Source organism: Entelurus aequoreus, linkage group LG10 (genome assembly GCF_033978785.1).
Source record: "Entelurus aequoreus isolate RoL-2023_Sb linkage group LG10, RoL_Eaeq_v1.1, whole genome shotgun sequence".
Taxonomy (NCBI): domain Eukaryota; kingdom Metazoa; phylum Chordata; class Actinopteri; order Syngnathiformes; family Syngnathidae; genus Entelurus; species Entelurus aequoreus.
In genome coordinates this window covers 4,125,595-4,142,548 of record NC_084740.1, presented here as the reverse complement: position 1 = coordinate 4,142,548, position 16,954 = coordinate 4,125,595, and the positions used below count along the sequence as shown (strand labels likewise).

The 16,954-nt window shown below is 39.3% G+C and overlaps 2 protein-coding genes across 4 annotated transcripts in view; one reads left to right on the top strand and one right to left on the bottom strand.

The window, feature by feature from the left end:
- LOC133658170 (serine/threonine-protein kinase TAO1-like) overlaps positions 1–5,843 on the bottom strand; it is a 55,105-nt gene extending 49,262 nt beyond the window's left edge. For both annotated transcript variants that reach the window (XM_062059876.1, XM_062059875.1), the window contains exon 1: positions 5,417–5,843. The gene's annotated coding sequence lies outside the window, so the exon portion shown is untranslated. The remainder of the gene's footprint in view (positions 1–5,416) is intronic.
- Positions 5,844–8,924: 3,081 nt separating this feature from the next.
- LOC133658172 (pre-rRNA-processing protein TSR1 homolog) overlaps positions 8,925–16,954 on the top strand; it is a 35,967-nt gene continuing 27,937 nt past the window's right edge. The window contains exons 1-3 of one of the 2 annotated variants that reach the window (XM_062059883.1): positions 8,925–9,104; positions 11,973–12,076; positions 12,154–12,382. In XM_062059883.1, coding sequence (XP_061915867.1) covers positions 8,978–9,104; positions 11,973–12,076; positions 12,154–12,382 — 460 coding nt within the window. In that variant the 5' untranslated portion in view covers positions 8,925–8,977. The remainder of the gene's footprint in view (positions 9,105–11,972; positions 12,077–12,153; positions 12,383–16,954) is intronic. The other variant, XM_062059882.1, reaches the window with a different exon arrangement.

Genomic DNA, 16,954 nt, shown 5'->3' with positions numbered 1-16,954 from the left:
AAACTCTTCATTTAACATAATGTCCTTTTTTGCTGCTTCAACACAGCTCAATCAACACAGAAAAAGGTAAAGTGAAATAACAGACAGACAGGGCTTTGCTGTCCATAACACACACACACACACGCACACACCGCAAAATGAGCTAACGTTACGCTAAAAGCGAATTAGCCTTCACCTTAAGCCAGGACTGCGAGCGAGCTGAGCTGCCTTTTATATTTCTAGAAGGTCAACGGGCTCATAGTGATGTTACTAGTAGTTGACTGGGAGGTGTTTGGTATAATTTGGGGAGAGTCCGCTGCCTGATGCTTACCTGCTAAACACTGACTACATGTGCTCTGAATACGCACTGCTGATTGGCTGTTACCGCTCTGAATACGCACTGCTGATTGGCTGTTACCGCTCTGTTTGTAACCAATCACATGGTTGTGTGGGTGGGACAATGCTGGGTGCTGTGTAGAGGACTGACAGAAACAGAGGCAGAAGTAAGACGAGGCGGCTACTTAATATGTTCGTGTGGAAACTCGTTCGGTACACCTCCGAACCGAACCGAAACGCCCGTACCGAAACGGTTCAATACACATACACGTACCGTTACACCCCTATGTATTATTATACTGATCTTTATTGTAAAGATCAAAAGAGAGCGTTGCTCTCTTACGTGTAATGCACAAACAATCTAATTAGAACATCTAAAACATGATGAGAATGGTGACAATTTTGGATATCGGTTAATACATTTTATTTTAATTATTTATTCGCACAATAGAAACAGTACAAGAGGTAAACATTGTAAAAAAACAACAACATGCAGACAAGAAATTAGTAATGAGAAATACGCAATAAGAAATAAGTGCAGGTGAGAAAAGAAACCCAAAAAGGCTTATGCAAGGTTCTCACCCACAGCAGTAAATTAACAAACACAATTAAACATAGTATATAAAAAATAAGAGAAGTAGTCTACCTTGTGTGGATTGAGTTTAGGTGAGTGTGAGGGTGTGTGTTGAAGTAATAGGGCTACATTATAAGGTAGGAACAGATGGAGAATGTTGATTCGTCAGGCTGGCCCTTAATCTATGTTTAAAGTTAGTGAGTGAAGATGAGTACATAGGTGACTATTCCACAGTAAAGGACCTCTGTGTTTGATGGAAAACTGGCTGAGAGTGATACGGCCAAAGATAGGATGGAGAGTATCAGATTGTCTAGTTTTATGAAAATTAACTTGCGAATTGGTCTTAAAATAATCTTTGAAAGGTGCAGGAAGCGTATTACGGAGGTAAGTACATTTATAGATAAAAGAAGAGGACTGAACTGTGTTGATATCATAAATAGATAGTACATTTAGTTTCCTAAACAGGGGAGCCAAATAGTTAAGGAGGTAGGTATTCTTACACATTTACTTTGCGTAATATATAATTTTTGTAAATTTAAAGGATATGTACTAGCCCAGACAATATTGCTATATATGATATGGATAAATTAAACTGTAACAAAAGAGTTGGGAGTAGGGCTGGGCGATATATGGAATATACTCAATATATCGCAGGTTTGTCTCTGTGCGATATAGAAAATAACTATATGGTGATATTGGAGTATACGTTCTCACGCAGTTGCTTTTAGCTGCGGGCATTACACTACAGGTTTTTATCACTCTTTCTTGTCTCTCCTTCTCACAGAGACATAAAACAAGCACACTTTCTTACATACGTCCCATACTGTCGCGCGTGCAACGGCATACGCCCTCGAAGAGCATAGAAGTAGCGGCATGGGTAGCGTTAGCTGTGATGCTAGCGGTGCGAGTGGTAATACGAGAGAAAGAAGGTGCGAATCTGGTAACAAATGAAGGAAGAATGAATTCCCAAGAAAAACAGCACGGAGTCCATCGTCTGGTGGTGGTTTGGCTTCAAGCGGGAAGATGTTGAACAGACAACCGTAATATGTCAAGTATGCTACAAAAAGTAGCACCACTGCTAATTTGTAGCATCATTTGAAAAGTCACCCACTAGAGAATGAAGAGTGCTTGAAACTCCACATGTCAACATCTCCGTTCGGTGCCACACCAACAAAATGCCCAAGCAACCATTTCCACATAAACACCGTATGAAAAAAGTAGTCAACAATAGAAGGAGATAACGTCCGCAGGAACCTACCACATAGTAAAGGACATACACTATTTGATTTCCTATTATGCAGCTCATTTTTATTTGACACTTATTGAAATATCTTGTGTGACATCATGCACAAAAGTGCACTTTATTTGTTTTTAACTATTGTAGTGGCGTTCTGTACAAAAAGTGCACTTTAATTTATTGTTGTTTTGATATGTCATCTTAGTGACATCAAGCACAAAAGTGCACTAATAGCTTGTTTTAAAATGTCTCTGACAATCTTGCACGTTCTGTTTTGGAAATGACATGAATGTTTGTGCCACTGCTTGATAACTGTTTAATAAATACACTTTGCTAAATTGACTTAGTTGTGATTTCCCTCTCTGCATGAAAGTTTAAAAGTGCATATATTAATGCAGTATGAAGAAGAATGTTTTAATGTAGACACATAGAATCATCATACTGCTGTGATTATATGCATCAAGTGTTCATTCAAGGCTAAGGCAAAATATCCACATATATATGGTGTATCGTGACATGGACTAAACATATCCACATATATATGGTGTATCGTGACATGGACTAAACATATCCACATATATATGGTGTATCCTGACATGGACTAAACATATCCACATATATATGGTGTATCGTGACATGGACTAAACATATCCACATATATATGGTGTATCGTGACATGGACTAAACATATCCACATATATATGGTGTATCGTGACATGGACTAAACATATCCACATATATATGGTGTATCGTGACATGGACTAAACATATCCACACATATATGGTGTATCGTGACATGGACTAAACATATCCACATATATATGGTGTATCGTGACATGGACTAAACATATCCACATATATATGGTGTATCGTGACATGGACTAAACATATCCACATATATATGGTGTATCGTGACATGGACTAAACATATCCACATATATATGGTGTATCGTGACATGGACTAAACATATCCACATATATATGGTGTATCGTGACATGGACTAAACATATCCACATATTTATGGTGTATCGTGACATGGACTAAACATATCCACATATATATGGTGTATCGTGACATGGACTAAACATATCCACATATATATGGTGTATCGTGACATGGACTAAACATATCCACATATATATGGTGTATCGTGACATGGACTAAACATATCCACATATATATGGTGTATCGTGACATGGACTAAACATATCCACATATATATGGTGTATCGTGACATGGCCTAAACATATTGAGATATTAATAAAAGACCATATCGCCCAGCCCTAGTTAAGAGGCATGCCTGATGAACAAAACCCTTGATTCTTCTGATGATACCAAGAGATGGTTACTGAACCTATGTGTTCTGTCCATGACAATTTTTCGTCCACTAGGATACCTAGAAATTTGGTAGATGAAACTTGACTAATTTCGATGCCTCTAATAGAAATCTTAGCACTCCCGTTTACAGTATGTTTTGTCTTTCCTTGCAAACACAATAAAGTTGGATTTTTTTTATATTTAATGATAGCCTATTAACAAGAAACCATTCAAATAGCACAGCTATACCAGAATTAGCTTCCCCAATGAGGTTTTCCAATTTCTTGTGAGTTAGAATCAAATTTGTAACATCAGCAAACATAATCGGTGTACAGGATGAAGATACAGTAGCCAGGTCATTGATGTAAATGAGATATAGTAGGGGTCCAAGTATAGACTTCTGAGGAACTCCACATGACATCTTAAGTTTGGATGAAGAACAACCATTGACATACACAAATTGCTCACGGTTATAAACATAACTAGACAGCAATATTATGAAAACCATAGGTATGTAATTTAGAAAGATCAAGGAATATGCCAAGAGCAAATTCCTTCTTATTAAGGGCAGTATAGATATTCTCAACCAATTGAACAAGAGCAATCCAAGATTTCTTGGATCAAAAAAACCTATGTCAGATAATGATGTGCTTGATTAATACAGCATTTAACTTTCACTTTTCCATGAATTGATTAACATGGACCCCGACTTCAAGTTGAAAAATGTATTGGGGTGTTACCATTTAGTGGTCAATTGTACGGAATATGTACTGTACTGTGCAATCTACTAATACAAGTTTCAATCAATCAATCAATCACAATCGGTGAACCAAAGGAAATGGCCTTGCAACCCAATTAAGGTCCTGCGCCACAGTTTGTAACCTCTGACATGGCCTCAACATATTTGACACACAAACCTCCTGTAGTGTAATATATATAAAAAAAGTGTATTACCATGTATCATGGTACAAGATTTACGAGCTATAGTGTCAAAGAAAATGCTGATTTAGTGGCCCACAGTTGCAAATTAAACTAGATTACCTGTGGCATGGTCAACTAGATTGCCCGTGGCAAGGTAAACTAGATTGCCCATGGTAAAGCAAACTAGATTACCTGTGGCAAGGCAAACTAGATTACAAGGTAAACTAGATTGCCAGTTGGCAAGGTAAACTAGATTACCCGTGGCAAGGTAAACTACATTACCCGTGGCAAGGTAAACTACATTACCTGTGGCAAGGTAAACTACATTGCCTGTGGCAAGGTAAACTAGACTGCCTGTGGCAAGGTAAACTAGATTACCTGTGGAAAAGTAAACTAGATTACCTGTGGCAAGGTAAACTAGATTACCTGTGGCAAGGTAAACTAGATTGCCTGTGGCATGGTAAACTAGATTGCCTGTGGCATGGTAAACTAGATTACCTGTGGCAAGGTAAACTAGATTACCTGTGGCAGGGTAAACTAGATTACCTGTGGCAGGGTAAACTAGATTACCTGTGGCAGGGTAAAGTCGTCACTCAAGTTGCGACACAAGTAGCTTTTCAAAGATGAGTAGGATTATCTCATCGCTGTCACTTTTCTACGCGAATCTCGAAGGTAAATGAAGCCAAAATGTTAGTTTTAAATGGGTAAAGAGTGTTTTAAATGCGTTGCGCACTAGCTTGTGGGGTTTGATCACGCTAACGTTAGCTGTGATGTTAGCATCAAAACTTGACGTTAGCGTGAATAAGTTACGTGTCATATGATAAAACCACCCTAACAATGTGTATCATGTGTTAACTGTGTATATATTTTAAGCGTTTTTAGGGTTAAGTTAACAGCGTCCACTTTTATTATTTGGTATTTTTCCTCAAAATAGCAGAATTCCGAGGCTAAGATAAGTGATGTTTGCTACATTAGCTTAGCCACATTAGCTCCAACTCTGACAGGCCACTCCACAATGTCGTGAAACGCGAAACACTTTGGGAAAACCAACCTTTCTTGTCATCTCCACGGTGGCGAATTAGCGCGTCGGATTCTTGCAGTTCTTTAAACTGTCAAACGATGGCAACGTGAAGACAACGCAGTTCATTTAAAAAGAAAAAAAAATCCCCACCCTAAAGAAGTGACTGGGTTGCCAGAATGCCGGAATCACTCCCAGCGGCAGGCGGCTCCAAAGATGGCTGCGAAAAGAAGTGAGTGGGTTGCCAGAAGGCTCGAAACACCCTCGCAGCGGCAGGCACTTTCAAAGATGGCTGCCGAGGGCTTGCTCCGCCGCCTCCCTTTTTTGTCAAAACACGTCGAGGGCAGACGTCAGAGAAGTTCAAACGGCCCCCAAACACCCTTAAACAAGCCACGATAGTGTCCAATAAGTCCTTAGGGGACGTCAGAAAAGGGCCGAGCACGTCACCATGCTAACTTATACTTCGATGTATATGAGTCGAGGCCACACTCGGGCCGAGGCTCCGCCTTCTTTCCACACACTAAAACACTTCCGCCCTGCTCGCCTGTTGCTCTCAACCATAGACATCTTCTAAGGGTACTCAGCATCGAGCGCTACTGCCTACTGGCGCTGACGAGACGTGGGGCCGCCATCTTGGAGTGGTGATCCGCTCCACTCAGTGCAATTCATTTGGCAGGAGAAATGAACTGTCAGCGCATTTAATTCATCTTACCTCACTGAATACCACTGATTTTCACGCGCTTTTTTGTCATACGTGTAGCTATGATAAAGGACACATGTTTTGTTATTCATAGTTAGCTTAACAGTAATAGAATATTGTTATATGCTATAAGTCAGTGTTTTTCAACCACTGTGCCGCGGCACACTGGTGTGCCGTGAGATATCGTCTGGTGTGCCGTGGGAAATTATGCAACTTCACCCAATTGGCCCAAAAAATATTTTTTTGCAAATCAATAATTATAATCTGCAAATAATGTGGCGTTACTTGGTGTCTTTGCTGTGTAGAGCTCGGCAGGGTAACCGTGTAATACTCCATGTCAGTAGGTGGCAGCAGGTAGTTAATTGCTTTGTAAAAGTCGGAATGTGTCGGGTGAGACGAGGATGGTTTGTTGTGATCCCAATATGCAGACCACAGCGGGAGGCAGCGTGCAGGTAAAAAAGGTATGTAATGCTTAAACCAAAAATGAACAGAAGGAAAAGGAAAAGGCAATGAAGCATAGGGGTGGCTATGCAAAACAAAAAGTAAAACTGAACTGGCTACAAAGTAAACAGAAACAGAATGCTGGACGACAGCAAAAACTTACGGCTTCCACAAAGTACATCCGTATATGACACGACAATAAACAATGTCCACACAAAGAAGGATAGCAACAACTTGAATAGCCTTGCTTGCTAACACAAAGCAGGTGCGGGGAATAGCGCTCAAAGGAAGACATGAAATTGCTACAGGAAAACACCGACAAAACAGGAAGGGCCACCAAAATAACAATGCAAGTCAAAAACTAAAGCACTACACAGGAAAACACAAACAAACTCAAAATAAGTCACGACCACCTGGCGGAGTTTCATTTTTTAACGTTTTCTGTTGGTGGTGTGCCTCCGGAATTTTTATTATGAAAAAAACCTGCCTTGCTTCAAAAAAGGTTGAAAAACACTGCTATATATATACACTACTGTTCAAAAGTTTGGGGTCACCCAAACAGTTTTGTGGAATAGCCTTCATTTCTAAGAACAAGAATAGACTGTCGAGTTTCAGATGAAAGTTCTCTTTTTCTGGCCATTTTGAGCGTTTAATTGACTCCACAAATGTGATGCTCCAGAAACTCAATCTGCTCAAATGAAGGTCAGTTTTGTAGCTTCTGTAACGAGCTAAAGTGTTTTCAGATGTGTGAACATGATTGCACAAGGGTTTTCTAATCATCAATTAGCCTTTTGAGCCAATGAGCAAACACATTGTACCATTAGAACACTGGAGTGATAGTTGCTGGAAATGGGCCTCTATACACCTATGTAGATATTGCACCAAAAACCAGACATTTGCAGCTAGAATAGTCATTTACCACATTAGCAATGTATAGAGTGTATTTCTTTCAAGTTAAGACTAGTTTAAAGTTATCTTCATCAAAAATAAGGACTTTTCAATGTGACCCCAAACTTTTGAACGGTAGTGTACATGCGTATATCCTACATAAACAATGTATGAATACATTAAATATCTATATATCTTATAGACTGTATCTCTGTTGCTGCAGCACCAAAGAGTTTATTCTGTCTTGACACTTTGTATTGATATTTTGTATTACATTCTTCCCTTAAATGATCATGTTTACAGTGATTGTTTTAGATGTATGATTTATGTATGTCGCTTTGGATAAAAGCGTCGGCCAAATACTTAAACATAAACATATATAACACTTGAAAGTCTTTATATCAGCTAAAACCACCAATCTGTTTGACTGGATTCAGAATGAAACCAAATTCTGTCTTACCCAACAATGTTAGTATTTGAATATTGTTACTTGAAGACTTATTCCTGGTTACAATTACACTGTTAAGTAAGTATTGTCTTATACTTTGCCTAAAATGAAAATGCATCATAATCAGTGGTGGCTGGTGAATTTTGTTATAGGTGGGGCTGAAAGTTTGTAAACCAAACCCCTATAGGGGAGTCATCCTCCCCCAGAAGATTTCTTTGTGATTTTCAAATACAAAAATGAAGCATTCTGGTGCATTCTGACAAAATAATGAAGACAAAATAGAAAATGTCATAAGTTTGCAGTGAACTTTATACAATATGCACACTGAAGGCATGATGCCACCATAGGTTTGCAGAGAATGACAAGTATGACATTTTTAAATTTTATTAATTTCATTGACAAGCAATTCTATTATGGTCATACTCTTGTTTGCTCGCGGCTACGATTTCAGTACTATTGAAGATCTTTGCTCCTTCTCAACTCTGTGGTAATATTATTTTCACAAAATACAACCAATAGTACGTTAATGTTAAATCTTACTTGGGAAAAGTAATCCCCCGATTCCTATTTTCAACAGTTCATTAGCTGGTTTGAGCAGGAAAACGCTGAACACCATCTGTGTTTTCCACCTGTCAACTGTCAGTTTAGGCTGCTCATCACCACTTCAAGATGGCGGCCCAATTTCTCACGTCACAGCAGCCAATGCTGCGTCTACTTATAACATGTTTATGTATGTAACAATGTAGATGTGCAATAAAACAGCATATATTTACCATGAATTGATTAACGTGGACCCCGACTTAAACAAGTTGAAAAACTTATTGGGGTGTTAGTGGTCAATTGTACGGAATATGTACTGTACTGTGCAATCTAATCTACTAATAAAAGTCTCAATCAATCAATCAAAAATATGTCTTGTTAATTATTAAATAAATATATAAAGTGTAATATTTTTATATATTTGTTATATTTCCACTGGTTGTGTTACTTTATCTAATTTGAGTTTATTTTTTTACAATTTTTTTTTACCGTTTCGGGTTTTATTTTGAAGATACAACGAGAGAGGAAGTCCATAACTGGCCACGTGTGCGGAAGTAATCTTCCCGACCCGGCCCACATGGTGAAAATGGCTGCCGAGGGCGAGAAACAACAAGGCCACAGAGCTGGCGTCTACAAGCAGAAAAACAAAGGCCACAAACATGGCAGGCATCGCACGAAGGGTGAAATTGAGAGGGAACATAAAGGTAAGTGTTGTGTTGGGAAAAAATGAAACACACGTACTAGTTGCTAGTGTGAGATTGTGTTGCGTGTGTTTGTGGAAGGAAGACACGTGTTGACGTCTCTTGTTCACTAGAAGCTGAAATGTGCATTTAATTAAATATGTCGTTTGCATTGACTCTGTCAGAAATGTTCATTTAACAATATCTTTGTCATTGCTAGTTTACTGTGGTGTAAGACTACATCTGAAAGTCCAGTCCATAGTGGATCTAACATAATAGTGAGAGTCCTGGCCATAGTGGATCTAACATAATAGTGAGAGTCCAGTCCATAGTGGATCTAACATAATAGTGAGAGTCCTGGCCATAGTGGATCTAACATAATAGTGAGAGTCCAGTCCATAGTGGATCTAACATAATAGTGAGAGTCCAGTTCATAGTGGATCTAACATAATAGTGTGAGAGTCCAGTCCATAGTGGATCTAACATAATAGTGTGAGAGTCCAGTCCATAGTGGATCTAACATAATAGTGTGAGAGTCCAGTCCATAGTGGATCTAACATAATAGTGTGAGAGTCCAGTCCATAGTGGATCTAACATAATAGTGAGAGTCCAGTCCATAGTGGATCTAACATAATAGTGAGAGTCCAGTTCATAGTGGATCTAACATAATAGTGAGAGTCCAGTCCATAGTGGATCTAACATAATAGTGTGAGAGTCCAGTCCATAGTGGATCTAACATAATAGTGAGAGTCCAGTCCATAGTGGATCTAACATAATAGTGAGAGTCCAGTTCATAGTGGATCTAACATAATAGTGAGAGTCCAGTCCATAGTGGATCTAACATAATAGTGAGAGTCCAGTCCATAGTGGATCTAACATAATAGTGTGAGAGTCCAGTCCATAGTGGATCTAACATAATAGTGTGAGAGTCCAGTCCATAGTGGATCTAACATAATAGTGTGAGAGTCCAGTCCATAGTGGATCTAACATAATAGTGTGAGAGTCCAGTCCATAATGGATCTAACACAATAGTGAGAGTCCAGTCCATAGTGGATCTAACATGATAGTGTGAGAGTCCAGTCCATAGTGGATCTAACATAATAGTGAGAGTCCAGTCCATAGTGGATCTAACATAATAGTGAGAGTCCAGTCCATAGTGGATCTAACATGATAGTGTGAGAGTCCAGTCCATAGTGGATCTAACATAATAGTGAGAGTCCAGTCCATAGTGGATCTAACATAATATTGTGAGAGTCCAGTACATAGTGGATCTAACATAATAGTGAGAGTCCAGTCCATAGTGGATCTAACATAATAGTGAGAGTCCAGTCCATAGTGGATCTAACATAATAGTGTGAGAGTCCAGTCCATAGTGGATCTAACATAATATTGTGAGAGTCCAGTCCATAGTGGATCTAACATAATAGTGTGAGAGTCCAGTCCATAGTGGATCTAACATAATAGTGTGAGAGTCCAGTCCATAGTGGATCTAACATAATAGTGAAAGTCCAGTCCATAGTGGATCTAACATAATAGTGTGAGAGTCCAGTCCATAGTGGATCTAACATAATAGTGTGAGAGTCCAGTCCATAGTGGATCTAACATAATAGTGTGAGAGTCCAGTCCATAGTGGATCTAACATAATAGTGTGAGAGTGCAGTCAATAGTGGATCTAACATAATAGTGTGAGAGTCCAGTCCATAGTGGATCTAACATAATAGTGTGAGAGTCCAGTCCATAGTGGATCTAACATAAGTGTGAGAGTGCAGTCAATAGTGGATCTAACATAATAGTGTGAGAGTCCAGTCCATAGTGGATCTAACATAATGGTGAGAGAGTCCAGTCCATAGTGGATCTAACATAATAGTGAGAGTCCAGTCCATAGTGGATCTAACATAATAGTGTGAGAGTGCAGTCAATAGTGGATCTAACATAATAGTGTGAGAGTCCAGTCCATAGTGGATCTAACATAATAGTGTGAGAGTCCAGTCCATAGTGGATCTAACATAATAGTGTGAGAGTCCAGTCCATAGTGGATCTAACATAATAGTGTGAGAGTCCAGTCCATAGTGGATCTAACATAATAGTGAGAGTCCAGTCCATAGTGGATCTAACATAATAGTGTGAGAGTCCAGTCCATAGTGGATCTAACATAATAGTGTGAGAGTCCAGTCCATAGTGGATCTAACATAATACTGAGAATCCAGTCCATAGTGGATGTAACATAATAGTGAGAGTCCAGTCCATAATGGATCTAACATAATAGTGAGAGTCCAGTCCATAGTGGATCTAACATAATAGTGAGAGTCCAGTCCATAGTGGATCTAACATAATAGTGTGAGAGTCCAGTCCATAGTGGATCTAACATAATAGTGTGAGAGTCCAGTCCATAGTGGATCTAACATAATAGTGTGAGAGTCCAGTCCATAGTGGATCTAACATAATAGTGAGAGTCCAGTCCATTGTGGATCTACTATAATAGTGAGAGTCCAGTCCATAGTGGGGCCAGCAGGAGATCATCTTGAGTGGAGACAGGTCAGCAGCGCAAAGAAAAATATAATTCAAAATACAAAAAAATAGAATTTTGAAGAAACTAGAATATAAAACTTGTTTTAATTTTTTTTCAGCTTTTTTTTACTCCACATGTGTTCATTCATAGTTTTGATGCCTTCAGTAACAATCGACAATGTAAATAGTCATGAAACTAAAGAAAACACATTGAATGAGAAGGTGTGTCCAAACTTTTGGCCTGTACTGTATGTCCCATCTGACAAGTACAATTAAAAAAAAATACAAATAAAAGAATAATATTTAAGTTCCTTAAGTAAATGTAAGGTGTTAGTGCACATCTCTGGTTGTCATTAGATGTACAGTATGTTGTGTGTGTCACAGGCAGGGTATCTGTGATCGCCCTCACTAAAAAACAAAGAAAGGAGCAAAGGAAGATGGACAGAAGGAACAAAGCCAACCAACTACGCAGGAACAAGAGAGACATGGTATGTACAAATGATCATTAAACACAAATAATATTCTGCTGGCTGCTAGACTGATGACAAACTCTTTGCCCTTTTAGATTCTAACAGAGAAACGGCGTTTAGGCAGCCGGGACGGTCCTCCTCATCTGGTTGCTGTGCTGTCGCTGCATGCTGGAGTCCACCCCAGCGATGTCACCAAACTGCTGCGCCGTGAAGAGGCAGGAGGAGTCGTACATCAGGAGAAGTGCATCAGTGGCGTCGCTGACAGTTTTGGGCTGGCCGTGCCTCGTTTTAAACAAAGGTTCACCTTTCTAAATGCCAACACAGGTACATATTAAGAGCTATGAAAACATTAGTCATTGGCAGGGTTTATTTACTCTCAACGGCAGAGAGTACCAGGCATCTATTAGGGATACTGCATTAATTAGATGGAATGCCTATATTTGTTGAAATCATTGTTTTTGTGTCGTTTTAATTGCCACTTATCCTGTTGGCTTCACGTAAGCTGGAGCCTCACCCAGCTAGCTTTGGGCGGAAGGAGGGTTACACCTACGTCAATCACCGGTATAGATAATAGTTACATGTATGAATGTACAGCACACTGCAAGAAGTCAGTGTTCAAAAACAAGAACAAAAAAATACAAAAATGAGGGGTATTTTATTTGAACTAAGCAAAATTATCTGCCAATAGAACAAGAAAATTTGGCTTGTCAAGACTTTCCAAAACAAGTAAAATTAGCTAACCTCAATTAACCCAAAAATACTTTTAAAATAAGTATATTCTCACTAATAACTGTACTACTATATAAATACGTATTTTCTATTGTTTCATTGAAAATAAAACAAAGTCTATTTGGCTGTCACCTGTTTTAATTATGAGACACAATTGTGTCAAAGTCATGATTTTTTTTTTTTTACATGCTTGAAATAAGAAATGATTACTTTAAAAAAGTAGTTTTATACTTGTGAGTGTTGATGACACAGCTTTGCAACACTTTATATTCTACTTTCAAGCATGTATAACTCAATGTACACTACCGTTCAAAAGTTTGTGGTCACCCAAACAATTTAGTGAAATATCCTTCATTTCTAAGAACAAGAATATACTGTCGCGTTTCAGATGAAAGTTCTCTTTTTCTGGCCATTTTGAGCGTTTAATTGACCCCACAAATGTGATGCTCCAGAAACTCAATCTGCTCAAAAGAAGGTCAGTTTTGTAGCTTCTGTAACGAGCTAAAGTGTTTTCAGATGTGTGAACATGATTGCACAAGGGTTTTCTAATCATCAATTAGCCTTCTGAGCCAATGAGCAAACACATTGTACCATTAGAACACTGGAGTGATAGTTGCTGGAAATGGGCCTCTATACACCTATGTAGATATTGCAGCAAAAAGCAGACATTTGCAGCTAGAATAGTCATTTACCACATTAGCAATGTATAGAGTGTATTTCTTTCAAGTTAAGACTAGTTTAAAGTTATCTTCATTGAAAAGTACAGTGCTTTTCCTTCAAAAATAAGGACATTTCAATGTGACCCCAAACTTTTGAACGGTAGTGTAGGTCATAACATCTCAGCAACAAACTGTAATATCTTACTGACATCATTTAGGACCAAAACACTTAAAACAAGTAAAACACTAACATAAAACATGCTTAGTGAGAAGAATGATCTTATCAGACAGAAAATAAGCAAATATCACCCTAATTTGACATATTTCATCTTACTTAGATTTCAGTTTTTGCAGTGCAGGGGTCCCCAAACTACGGGCCAGATACGGCCTGCCAGCGTCCAAAATCCAACCCGCGGGAAGTCTCAAGATTAAAAAAAAAAATATATACTTTATTTTTTATTTTTTATTTTATTTTATTTAAAAAAAAAAAATCTGTCCTTTCTAATCCATTTCTAGCGCTTCTTACTCTCAGGGTCTACTAGCCACTCGGGAAAATCACATTGTCTAAAAATGCATTTTCCCATCGATAACGTGACATCGCGCTTGCGCCGCAGTGTCGGGCAAGCGCGCAGATTGTGCGTGCTCTTTCAGTCAATTAGTGCGCGAGGAATGTGTATGTGCGTGTATGTGGGTGTGGGTGGCCCGGCCCCTGGCCACATTTTTTTAAAGTGAAAGTACCAATGATTGTCACACACACACTAGGTGTGGCGAAATTATTCTCTGCATTTGACCCATCACCCTTGATCACCCCCTGGGAGGTGAGGTGAGGGGAGCAGTGAGCAGCATTTTTTTGGTGATTTAACCCCCAATTCCAACACTTGGTGGTGAGTGCCAAGCAGGGATGCGACCCTCGAGTCAAAAAGTTTGGGGACCCCTGGGGCCGTACTTATCAAGCTTCTTAGAGTGCCATTTTACACTTAAGTCCTGAGAATTTGCGAAATTTAGTCCTACTCTCAAACTTAAGAATAAAAGCTTTTTATCAACGTTCTTAAGTCTAAGAATCACTCCTACTCTCCACGATATTTAAGAGACCTTCAGAGGTGTCTTAAGTGGTTAGGAGTTGCCAGCAGGGGATGGCACTGAGGCGAGAGAGACGTGCGCGAACGTTCAGGGAACGGAACAATGTTTTTTTTTTTTTGATGACGAGCAGCTGATCAAACGATATCGTTTAGACAGAGCGGATATTATTTTTGTCACAGATTTAATACTTTTCGATTCCTTGTTGATTTCTGCATGTGTCTGCAGTGGGCTAGTATATATAGAGCCACCCACACCAGTTTCAAATTAGTTGCCTAATTAATGAATTGGAAAGAAAATGTTATGAGAGTAGCGTATGTGTGTGGCCGTGAGGTGAGTGACGTCAGTGAGTGTGTGGGCGACAGAAGAGAGGGAGCGGTAGCGTGAGTGCCGGCGGGGACTAGTTTGTTTTGTATTATTTTGTAGTTTATTGTCAAAATATACACTCCCATTGTCCACTTAAATATTTCCAAGATATTTCTTTATTCTTAGACAACAGATTCCCTTCCGTGATTGGTCATTTCTATGGACACAGAAATGACGTCACCTAAAATTGCGTTTACGGCACATAGTAATGTCGTAATTCAGCTCTGAGTGTGACACTTAAGATTCAGTCCTACACTTCGCTGAAAGTGTGAGTAAGACGCTTGATAACTAACTTTTAAGTGCAGCTTTCAGCGAAGAATTTATTTACTCTTAAGTCAACTTTTAGCAGACTTCTTAGGAGTAATTCTAAGAAGCTTGATAAGTACGGCCCCATATGTACAGCATTATTATTATTCTATATTGCACTATATCAGTGGCTTGTTTTTTTTAGAGAAACTACTTGGCAAACGTCTAGAAAATATTAACTAAAGCAGTATTTTAATTTCAGTGAGCAATAGAGATGTCCGATAATATCGGACTGACGATATTGTCGGCCGATAAATGCTTTAAAATGTAATATCGGAAATTATCGGTATCTGTTTCAAAAAGTAAAATGTATGACTTTTTAAAAGGCCGCTGTGTACACGGACGTAGGGAGAAGTACAGAGCGCCAATAAACCTTAAAGGCACTGCCTTTGCGTGCCGGCCCAATCACATCATATCTACGGCTTTTCACACACACAAGTGAATGCAATGCATACTTGGTCAACAGCCATACAGGTCACACTGAGGGTGACCGTATAAACAACTTTAACACTGTTACAAATATGCGCCACACTGTGAACCCACACCAAACAAGAATGACAAACACATTTCGGGAGAACATCCGCACCGTAACACAACATAAACACAACACAACAAATACCCAGAACCCCTTGCAGCACTAACTCTTCCAGGACGCTACAATATACACCCCCGCTACCCCCTACAAGAGCCCCCCCACCCCGCCCACCTCAACCTCCTCATGCTCTCTCAGGGAGAGCATGTCCCAAATTCCAAGCTGCTGTTTTGAGGCATGTTAAAAAAAATAATGCACTTTGTGACTTCAATAATAAATATGGCAGTGCCATGTTGGCAATTTTTTTTCCATAACTTGAGTTGATTTATTTTGGAAAACCTTGTTACATTGTTTAATGCATCCAGCGGGGCATCACAACAAAATTAGGCATTATAATGTGTTCATTCCACCACTGTATATATCGGTATCGCTTGATATCGGAATCGGTAATTAAAAGTTGGACAATATCCGAATATCTGATATTGGCAAAAAAGCCATTATCGGACATCTCTAGTGAGCAATATACACAGTGATTATTCGATGCAAGGTGTATGTCAGAAGTAAGTCCACAATATGAAGGAATTCTGTGTTTTAAAGGCCTACTGAAAGCCACTACTAGCGACCACGCAGTCTGATAGTTTATATATCAATGATGAAATCTTAACATTGCAACACATGCCAATACGGCCGGGTTAACTTATAAAGTGACATTTTAAATTTCCCGCTAAACTTCCGGTTGAAAACGTCTATGTATGATGACGTATGCGCGTGACGTAGCCAGTGAAACAGAAGTATCGGTAGCCCATTGAAGCCAATACAAAAAGCTCTGTTTTCATTTCATAATTCCACAGTATTCTGGACATCTGTGTTGGTGAATCTTTTGCAATTTGTTTAATGAACAATGGAGACTGCAAAGAAGAAAGTTGTAGGTGGGATCGGTGTATTAGCTCCTGGCTGCAGCAACACAACAAGAAGGACTTACTTGGATAGCAGACGCGCTAGCCGATGCTAGCTGCCTTCGCATCTGTGTTGGGGTGAAGTCCTTCGTCGCGCTGTCGATCACTGGAACACAGGTGAGCACGGGTGTTGATGAGCAGATGAGGGCTGGCTGGCGTATGTGGAGCGCTAATGTTTTTATCATAGCTCTATGAGGTCCGGTTGCTAAGTTGCTAAGTTAGCTTCAGCGTCGTTAGCAACAGCATTGTTAAGCTTTGCCAGGCTGGGAAT